The 10,832-nt window shown below is 42.7% G+C and overlaps 1 protein-coding gene across 2 annotated transcripts; it reads left to right on the plus strand.

Moving 5' to 3' along the window:
• The first annotated feature begins 1,091 nt into the window (after positions 1-1,091).
• On the plus strand, positions 1,092-9,044 carry PRDX1 (peroxiredoxin 1). Of its 2 annotated transcripts, none has more exons than XM_072867588.1 (6): positions 1,092-1,252; positions 4,353-4,469; positions 5,480-5,633; positions 5,920-6,042; positions 6,916-7,046; positions 8,663-9,044. In XM_072867588.1, the coding sequence occupies exons 2-6, from the start codon at positions 4,364-4,366 to the stop codon at positions 8,746-8,748; spliced, it is 600 nt and encodes a 199-aa protein (XP_072723689.1). In that variant the 5' UTR covers positions 1,092-1,252; positions 4,353-4,363; the 3' UTR covers positions 8,749-9,044. The 2 variants fall into 2 exon arrangements, with proteins under 2 accessions (XP_072723689.1, XP_072723690.1); XM_072867589.1 differs by lacking the exon at positions 1,092-1,252 and adding an exon at positions 4,253-4,271.
• The last annotated feature ends 1,788 nt before the right edge of the window (positions 9,045-10,832 follow it).

Below are 10,832 nucleotides of genomic sequence, written 5' to 3' on the forward strand. Positions count from 1 at the left end.
TGATTTAATCTGGTACTGAAACCAGTCATCTCTTGGGTGAATCACCACATGGGTATGGTCACCCAGCAACACTACACAGCGATGTAGGTTATAAACATTTAAAGTTTGTTAATCCTTTGTGGTTTTCTCCTCATTACAATTTATAATCAACAGGTATAAGAAACTGTAAACTGCAAAACAGGCAAGTAAAAATCAGTTGGTAAACACATGTATCACTTTTGACTAAAGCAAGCAGTTTTGTCATTGATATGTCCTTACTGGCCTTTAGCATTCATTATTTAATAAAACTTTTATGTTTAAATTCAGGGTTTGGTCCTCAAAAAGTACCACGACTGCTTCAATTCAGCCTTGGATCCAAACACAATGCTTATAAGGATTATAAGGATTCACTCAGGCTCAATATCCCTCAGAGTAGCCTTACTCTGGGAATGAGTCAAAACTCCTTGAATATTGTATCTTCCAAGTGTTTCCATGCTACCCCCGAAGCTCAGAGGTTACACTTAATTTAGTTTTCAGCTTTTTTGCTGACTTGTATGACTTGGATCAGTCTTCCCAATGATGGAGAAGAATCAATGAAAGCCTTGGGAATTAGTATTAGGTTGAGGAGCCAGTTGATAATACAGAGCGAGAAGATAAAGATTTGACCCCACAGGTATATAACACTGTGAATGCATACTGCTTTGTTAATAGGTCTGATTCCATTAATAATGAAGTCAATGGTCAACTCCCATTCACCAAACTGACATGCCAGTCATCTCTTATTTTCCCTCAAAATTCTGTGTATCCTCTGCCTCTTTGATGACTTCTAATAATTACCGCTTTCTTATATTAAGGCATTAAGGAAGTAATTTCTTGCAACAAGCCATCTGAATCACCTTCCCATTAACCGTTTACAACCACTACACCGGGTATTTCCCCGGCACCTCCCAGAACACTATCCAGAGAATTATCTCCATGTACTCAAATTCTTTTGCTGCTTTCAACAGTCCGGGGCAGCGTCTCCGTTTAGATAAGGTGGTGAACGCCCGCTATCGAGCAGCCCGCCGGCGATGGGTGCAAATCTGCCAAGTCATGCTGCCCTTGCAAGCGGCCGCGCTGCCAGCGGCGGGTGGGGAGGGGCGGCCGTGGCCGTGGCCGTCTCCGTCTCCGTCTCCTCGCGAGATCGGGGCGGATATAAAGGGGCGGTGCGGCGGGGGCTGCCGCAGTGTGGGCCTCGCTGTTGCTGGGGAGTCGGAGCTGCTCGGCTCTTTGTGTGAGTGCGGGGGCAGCCGTGGCCGTCTCGGCGGCGGGGGGAGTGTGCGTGCCGCGGGGCAGTGTCGGAGGGGGAGGGGGGTGTGCGCGCGTGTGTTCATTGGGGGTTTGCACGTTGCTTTCGCTTGTGCGTTTTTTCACAATTTTTTTAATTTGTTTTCCCCTCCCCCTCTGCGCGGATGGGGTCTTGAGCGAAGCGCGCAGGGCGGGCTCTTGCTTTCCGCATCCCGCCCCCGAGGAGCGCTCTGCTGGGGCAGCCGCCTTCCTCCCTGGTTTACTTCTCCCCCCCTTTTTTTGGGGGAGGGAGGGGGTGGTGTGGGTGTGCGAGAGCGAGGGCAGGTAACTCTTTCCTACGCGCCTGCCTTTATCGGCTCTCCCCGCCGCGCTGCGCGGGGAGGAGCCGCGGGGCGATCTCCGAGGGGCAGCCGCAGCCGGGCTGCAGCCTCGCCCCGCGCACCCACCGCCCCGCCGGGCTGGAGGCTTCGGCCCGACGGTCAGCGACCGGCGAGCGTGTCGGCTTTCGGCTTCGAAGTCTTTAAAAACAAAAAGCGCCGGGCTCACCCCGGTGGGGACACGCAGGGGGGCAGATGTCCCCTCTGAGAGCGGCGTGGTGGCTTTTGCGCAGGTGAATTCTTTGGACCCGATTCAGGGCTTTTTCAGCAAAACGCGTTTCGTGGTCTGCGTGTACCGGGCTGCGGTATACTCGAGCCGAGGAGATGTGTGGCAATATCGCTCTTTTCTGACCGCAACTCAGTAGCTTAACCGCAATTTTGTGACGCTCTGAAGGTAGCAAAGTGGAAGGCTGATGATGTGCTTTGAAATGGCCTTTCGCTTTTGTTCAGGATATCCTAAAGGTATGAATAGCTAGTTAAGAGTGTGCGCCTGGCTCATTAGAATTATAATTTGAAGATAATTGAGCCCGTGTGCAGCTATGAGCCACAGAAAGATACTCTGACCTGATTTGAGTGTACTTGATTTGCAGCGTCCATTCTCCTTTCCTCTAGAATGAAAGGAAATAACATCGAGCCTGTGGTCTGTTCCTCTGCAGGTTAGGAAATGCTGTGGCTAAAAATCCCAGCAGAACATGTGAGAACACATGCTAACTCCGCACGAAAAAGCAGAAATGTTGGCAGGTCGCAGTAGGTGCTCGGAGGAAAGCAGATGGTTCCCTTGCAGTACAAGGCAACTGAAATCTCCTGTCAATATTAAAGATTTCCATGTTACCTAAAAAGGGGGCAATAACTTGTAGTTTAGAAAGGGGAAGTATCAAAGAGCAGTTTGACAGCTTTTATTTGACGTTGAATACCTAGTAAAATACTCAGGGGATTGCTGATGGCACAAATATAGGAGGACTGGCATAGTACTGAGCAGAAGGGTGACCTTGAGCTTGAGTAATGGAAAAGAATGTAATTCGGTGGCAAAATGTGGGGTCATGCACTGCAGACAAAACAGCTCTTGTAAGATAAAACTCACTAGTTGGAGGCATCTCAAAGGAATATTGTGCAGTGGCTGTCCCCCCATCCCTCTTAGGGCTGCAGTTTTGGAATTGTGCCTGCAGTCATGGCTACCTGTGATGTTGGGCGGAGGGATTATTGATGTCTTCCTGCCAGACTGCTTCAGTACAATCCTATGAATACTCTGTAGTTCTGGCCACCTTCATTCATAAGACTTATCCCAGTCTGCTGCAGTTGAAGACTAAACCGTTGGATGAGCGTAGGGATAAAGAGCTTTGTTGCAAAAGGCAGGTAGAAACACTGAACAGGTTGACACTTCTCAAAATGAAAACTGAGAGGTAGATGATGACTGTCTATATACTGTCAGGGTATAAAGAGAAACTTTCAAAGGTAAAACTTTTACTGAAAAGTCTCTAAACTGTTAAATTGAAGGCTAAGTGTTTGACTTAGGGGCTGGTTCTCCAGGAAGAAAGTGTCTGGCAAGGGGGAAGGAGCCAAGAAATGAGGTGCTCTCAACCTTTTTTAGAATGGACTTAGTGTCTTTCAGGCAGGACTTGGAAGAATCCTTGAATCTCATCTTTCCTTAGCAACATGAGACTCATGCTAACCTTTCAGAGTTTTTTTTTCTCTAAGGCAGCTAGTGCTTGTAGCAGGGTATGACTTAAGTGAAATCACTTTTAAGAAGATTTTGAGTTGAAGAAACAAGTTTCATGAAGTTACCTATTTGAAAGATTATGCTCTGGAAGTAAATGGAATTCTGAAGTGGTACACAAATACTGCATTCTCAGACTGAGCAAAAATACTGCACAGGGTGTATTACAAATGACTAGTTTTTAGGGCAGGCAGCCAGTAGAGCTTTCTTGTCCTTGTGTACCCTCTTACTCTTTTTCAGTAGACTTGGGGGGGGGGGGGGGTGTGAAGCAACCTGGCTGTACAGGTTTAAGACTTGGTGAAATTTTTAATTGTGAACATAGAATATGATTCCCATGTATACCATGACTCTTTCTAGTTGCAAATAAAACAAGGCTTAATTGTTTGAAAGGCTAAAGTGTAGTTATGCAGAGCACTGTTCTCTGGGGATTAACAAAAGTTCTTTATCTGCTGTTGATTCCAAAAGAAAAAGTTTTGAGGTCTTAAATTCCCTTGTAAACTTGAACAAAGGTCTCCTCATCAAAAGTGCTAAAACCCAGACTTTCTAACTCATTCACCAAGTGGAACTGGAAGACTTACTGAATACTGCTAAAACTCTAGAAGGCTAGCCCTGTTCCAGACTGTGGTGAGCTGTTGCTGGTCAAAGATAACCATTACTGTATCATTAGGAGGCTAATGAGCCATAGATCTTGAAGTGCTAGTAATCTGTGTAGTGGCTTGGTCTAGATATGGTCTAGATATCTAGGCTGTGATTATTGAACTGCATCTTACTGTGTTGCTTATTTCAGGGGGACAAAAAATGCTAGTGTTTTGACCAGACTACCCAGGTGACAAAGTTAAAACTAATTTCACTCTTAAGTCATGTGTTGCAAGACCAAGTGATGATAAACTGTCTTTGGTGTTCAACCTAAATTGGTAAGATGCCTTGAATAAATGCTTACTTCCAGGTGCAAATGTACTATTATCTAAACTGTGTTGTTATTAACTCTTACCTAGATAAAATCAAGATGTCTTCAGGAAAGGCTTTCATTGGAAAACCAGCCCCTGACTTCACTGCCACGGCTGTAATGCCAGATGGACAATTCAAAGACATCAAACTCTCTGACTATAAAGGTAAGCTTATGTGCTTCTCTAATTACACAGATATAATCTGGCCATATGCAGGAGTGGAGGGCATCTAAGGACACATATTTATTTGGTTTTGAAGTAATAGTGACCACTTGGCAGTAGACTGAACTACACAACTTGTGCAGTGGTTCTCAGTGATGGCTGGACTAAGCTTGGGAAGCTGTCAGCAGCATGGCTGAATGTCCCAGCTATGATAATTGCTGCTAATTACCATAAAACTCCTCTAAACTGTAATCTTGGATCAGGCTTATTTGTCCTGTCTATCATACTATGAGACTGATGTAACATCTCCAAACTATGTGGACAGCAAAACCTTCTCTTGTAGGCTGTCAATGGAAAGTAGATTCTTTCCTCTAACCAATGAAGTTCCTTTCTCTAGAGTACTGGTGAAATGTTTGCCTTGCCAAAAAAGCTTGCTAAAATCAAAGGTAAAGCCTGAAGTATTCAAGTACTAATGTGGATGGCTTTAGAAAGGCATTTCTAATGAAGGTGTGGCTCTCAGGCTGCATGAGGGTGGTGAGTAGGTATAGGCTAGTCACCCACTCAATTAAAATGTCTCCTTGGCTTGTAGCCTTTCAGACCCATGGCGTTCCTGCACTCTGTTAGTCGTCAGCTATAGGGTCTTCTAGTGTGGGTACTAGGTGTACTCTGGGCAGGCCTATGGGAGTAGACCCAGGAGACAGGTGTTCCCTGTCAAATTTGACAGTCTGGTTTTGGAGACTTCAGTCGGGTAGGGTTCTGTGTTATTAGCTGTAGAGTGGCCTTGAAGACTGTTGTAGATGGTATTTGGCTGAAGTGTAGATCCCCTGGGTGCTTTATGGGCTTGCCACCTACATAGCCAGTCTTAAAATAGAGGCATCTGTAGTTTGCCATTTAATCTTCAAAGGTAGTGTTGTATCAAGCCCTTTCTCCTCTATCCAGTATTTGAATGGTTGATACTGAATATGACAACTCTTATAAAGGTAAGAGATTAACTGGTTATACTGCTCTTCCAGGAAAATATGTTGTGTTCTTCTTCTACCCACTGGACTTCACTTTTGTCTGTCCAACTGAAATTATTGCATACAGTGACAGAGCTGATGAATTCAAGAAAATTAACTGTGAAGTAATTGGAGCATCTGTTGACTCTCACTTCTGTCACCTTGCCTGGTAAGAATCAGCCTTTTAACCTAATGGGATGTTTGGCCTGGTCTCAGTTCTTGCAGGAACTGAATCCTGAGTGTATTCAAACTTGCTTATTGAAGTATCAAATAAAGGCACTTGGGAAGTGTTGGTAGTGCCAGGTGCTTCTGAACAGAACTGAGCATACTGTTCAGTTCTTTTGTTGTCTCGTGGCAGACTGAGTATGATATTGCAGAAAGGATCAGCTTCTGTTGTACCTTATACTTTATTCTGATCTGTCCATATCTTTAACATTTAAACTTACTTCTTCTAGGATCAACACTCCTAAGAAACAAGGTGGTTTGGGTACTATGAAAATTCCATTGATTTCTGACACAAAACGTGCCATTGCCAAAGAATATGGAGTACTTAAAGAGGATGAAGGTATTGCATACAGGTAATATGCGAGAAGGTAAACTTGCTGTTAAAGTCTTATGTTCCAATACATGGAGCATGTCACATGAACACAGAGTTTGCATATACTTGAACACTTGCAGCAAGCTGAAGCTATTAGCTATTCTAATAAACTATTAGCTATTCTAGTAAACTACTTCAAGCTATCAAACACTCCTACAAGGGGAGATGCTACTTGGTTCTCCTTAGCGTTTAGACTTTACATGGTTTTGGTAAGCTTAGATTAAATGCTTGCTGCTTCCCTTTAATTACCTACAATTACAGTGCAGGAGTCTCTTGCAGGTGAGCTTCTGCAAACATTGGTCATGCAAGACCTACATAGTTGTGAAGGTGATTACAGGTACTTAGTCTAGCTGTTAAAGTACAGATTAATTAAAACCCAAGCCTTATCTCTTAGTTGACTGTTCAGTTAAAGTTACGGAGGGAGCCAAACTTCCGCTAACTCTTAACATGACTTTGGAGAACTAACTGATGAGCCATTGCTGCGTTTATTTTGAGAATGGTGTGTGTAGTTTTTCTTTGAATGTAAGAATGCCTCTCCTCCAACTTTTTCCTTGGGTTTCTTTTCCATTTTGTTTTTCCACTAGTATCTTTCTTAAATAGGAAGTGTTGCTTTCCTGCATTAGTGTTTTGACTTACCTCTTGTCCCTCCTAGTTTCTGCTGAATGTTAGGCTTCCAACTGCTAATGTTTGTGCTATGCATGCACTAAAGGTATTAGTTTTTTAGGAAGACATCAGTAATACTAGATGACAACTTGCTGCCATAATGAAATACTGAACTTGAGTTTTTGAAACACGCTTCAGTCTAATTGTTCTTTCAAAAGCTGCATTTAACTTTAGGGCTGTCTTTTTTTAGGGGTCTGTTCATTATTGATGAGAAGGGGATCTTGAGGCAGATAACAATCAATGATCTTCCTGTTGGCCGTTCTGTTGATGAAACCCTCAGACTTGTCCAGGCCTTCCAGTTTACAGATAAACATGGAGAAGGTGAGAGTTCTTCCTCTTTCTAATATTAAATGTTTTTTCTAGAGAACAGTATTAACTAGGCAGGTTAAATCAAGGTTTACTGAAAGGTACTAAGTACATGTATCTTTCTGTGCACAGCAAGTAATTGTGCCTCTTGAAATGCAGCTGGTTCTGTAAAGCTATTTATTGAAGGACACCATAGTGCTATATTTATTCTATTCCAGTTAATTGTCCGTTGATTACTTGCTAATGTTGAAATATCACTTAAATCAATTTGGTGCCAGATGTCTTGTTGAGTACATAGCAGTTTTCTCTCTTTCAATTAGACACAGAAAATACTTGAGGCAGAAATGAAGAACATGTAATTAACTTAGCCTGCAAGGGTCAGCATAACTTAGACTCTGCTCTCAGATTTGGTAGGTTGAGACTGTCAGTACTAATGCAATGTTTTATGCAGTCTGTTAGACAAAGCATTTGAATTCCCAGAAAGCCTGCTGCTCTCTGGCCTCAGTACACACAGACACAACTGTAGTGAGGGGAGAATGGATGAGTCTTTGTTCCCCATAGTTCAAGAGTGATAAGATGCTTGAGGCTGGTAGCTTTTCTGCAGGAATTAAAAAAAAAAAGGCACTGCAGATGAAAGGTTTGAGCCAGGTTATGGAAACTCAAAATTGCTGTGTAGGTATTAGTAGTCTTCATCTGTCATTAGTTAATGACATGTGTTGGTCATACTTAACTTGCTTCAGAACTGGTAAAACAATGGCAGATTTTATTAAAACAAGCTGCTATTGTGGCTATGCCATAGCCTGAAGAGAGTCAGCGTTTCTGAACTTGTATGCCATCCTCTGTCAGCTGAGGAGACATCCCGAATTTGATGATGGAGCAGTCACATGTCATGCAAATTAAGCCTTTTGGGGTTTACTATGCCCTGGAGTAGTCAAAAGCTTTTCCTCCAGAACTAGGATGGCAGTCTCATCTAAACAAGGATAGACCAGAGTAAGGTGTGTAGCTATAGTATTCTCAGCTTCTGAGTGTTGCTAAAAGGGCCAGTCTTGTGTGGAGCATGCATTAAGCCTTGCATGGCTGTATACAAGGAAGGCTATGTCCAAAAAATGCTGCTTAGGATTCACTGCAATTTTGGGGCCATGCAACCTCTGCATCTTGGTGGCCTTTTGATAGCCAGATAGGGGAACTAGAGACAGCTAAACTCATCTTCCCCTCCCCATTAAACTGGAGAATGGGATTAGGATTGATTAAAGATAAGGAGAATATAGACTTGACTGGATCCAAGGAGATAAGTGTACTGTAATAGTTGTAAAGCCTTCTGACCCAGGCTGCTGGAGTTGGTGTTACGTTGCTGTCAAGCTTCTATGAAGCTTTTAAGCAGGGTGGGGAGGGGTGCATCTGTAAAGGGCCCACTGCTCCATGGACAAACACATGGTTCTTGGGTGCTACTACCTAGTGAACAAATGGAAATGAGTAAAATAAATTAAAAAAAAAAAAGCAACACTGAATAATGCACCTTCTGTATGTTGCAAAGAGGTATACATGTTTTGAGTTCTTAGTTTGCTTTAATGTTGTGTAAAACATGTTCTGCAGGAGCAGCTGGTAATACTTAAACATTCTTATCATTTCAGTGTGCCCAGCTGGCTGGAAGCCTGGCAGTGACACAATCAAGCCTGATGTTCAGAAAAGTAAAGAGTATTTCTCCAAGCAGAAATAAACTTTCAGTCTGAGTGGAAATTAGTATGCCTTACGTAAAGAGCAAGCATCAGTTACTGAACTTTGACTAAGTCATTGCATCTGAGTCAAGGGATCATGCTATAGGTATAGACAGTAACTTTTTTTACTTGAAGGAAAGTTTGTCCTGTTGACACCACCTTCATAGAAAATCTTAATGATCAATATCTGTACATCAAGCCCTGTGACTTTAGTGACAATGCAGTGTATGTGGTTAGCCATGTGTTGCATATAGAGCAGTGGTATCCTTTTGTAACTCAATTAAACTTGTGGAAAGAGCATACTGTCTACTGTTCTTATGTATAGTCATCAGGAGACCTGAAAGCAATGCAGTCTGCACTTCTGAAAGCTCTGTCTACTGATCTGTCTGTAGACATCTCAATTCCTAAAGGTGTTTTACAGCTCTGTTAAAATGGGGATACTAACACTTAGTTTTCATGTCACAACAGTAAAGTACTCTTTATACTCTTCATGACTTTGCTACTAGGTAGAGGAACAGGGTTTGATATTAGTCTGTCAGACTTAAGCAATACTACAGTGCCCAGAGCATGAAGCATAAATGTGACTGACAAAGGCTGAGCATATTCTCATGCACTGTGTCAATTTACTGATTTCTGCATCTACTTTTGCAAAAACTGACTGTTCATACTAAATTTTTGGGAATCCAACACTCAGTTTGAGCACTATCTGTACAGGAGAGGAAGACTGGGCTTTCTGGAAAGCAAACTTCCTTATATATGCAACATTCATCCCTAGTCTCTCCTACTACACGGAATGGGAGTGAGAATATGCCAGTTATCCATTAGCTTGTAGTCATATGATTAAGATCAAAAGAAGGGTGGCACTATAAATTCTGGTACTCAGATGTGCTCAGCCTTGTCTTCAGTCTGATTATGTGCATACTGTAAAGGCACATGACTGTGGCCTTAAGTTACACTAAAGCTGTGTCTGCTGTGTAGCTTCATGGTTAAAGGTGGCTTGTAATAAAGTCCTGAACTTCGGAGCTGAGGGTTTGGGGAAGGAGCTATTGCCTAGCAATATAAGTGAGTTAGAACCCTGTGATCTTTATGTACTTGTAAAGATTAAACTCTTGAAGGCCAAGACCTTGCATCTATCTTCAGCTCCTCAAGTAGTAAACAAGTTCTGTCCTGCTTAAAGTGAGCAATAACAAAATTGAGGCCCAGGGCTACTTACATGAGTCAGAAGTGAAAGTTGTGTGCCTTGAGTAGTAAACTTTTCTTTTGCAGTCGGAAAAAGTAAGTCTTATTGCAGAAGCCTTACTACCCAATACTGCAATAGCTAATCCCCTGGGTCTTGCTTAAGTGCCACAAATCTTCCTGAAGATACGTGAAAGTGATGTGTAATTGGATCACTTTTGCTTAGTATTTAAAAATCTAAATTATTATTCTCATCAAGATAACAAATGAGGCTAACATCCTAGGGTGGTGTTCAGAAGTAACAGGAGCATTTATATATATAGGATACGATTCAAGGTAAGTGGATGAGCACAAAGTTATCTTTGTCTATCAAACTTCCTTTCCTAGCAAATGAATAGGAATAAAGTCAGGGCTAATCTAATGTAAAACTTACCTTAGTTGTATCTAGCTATATTAGCCTTGACATGTTAAAAAATTGATTACAGCAGTTCTTCGGAGGGTACAGTATTAGTGGAGTCTAGTCCTGGGGAATGGGGATCTTTACCCTGATGATGTAGCTAAAGTGACTCCTGTTCCTCTTCAGAAGTAAAATTGTGCCTGTTATGACTGGGCCATTACATCATATAATGCTATATGGAGTCCTAACAGCAAGTAAGGCTGTTCTGTGCCTGGACTGAGGGCCTTTACATTAATGCCCAAGTTCAGCCCCTCACCATGATATAAACGGCCTTTCTCAAATCCTTCAAGTGTATTCACTGTTCAAATGTAAAAAATGCATTTAAAGAACAGGCTTCATGTTCATGAAAGGGCTTCTTTCATGTTCTGGTCGTAGAGCTCCCTCCCAAAAGGGAGAGGGAGTCTCCATGCGCCCATCCCAGGCCCTCGGAGGAAGAGGGGGGCTCTCCTCCCG

This window comes from Ciconia boyciana, chromosome 7, assembly GCF_034638445.1.
Source record: "Ciconia boyciana chromosome 7, ASM3463844v1, whole genome shotgun sequence".
NCBI classification, from domain to species: domain Eukaryota; kingdom Metazoa; phylum Chordata; class Aves; order Ciconiiformes; family Ciconiidae; genus Ciconia; species Ciconia boyciana.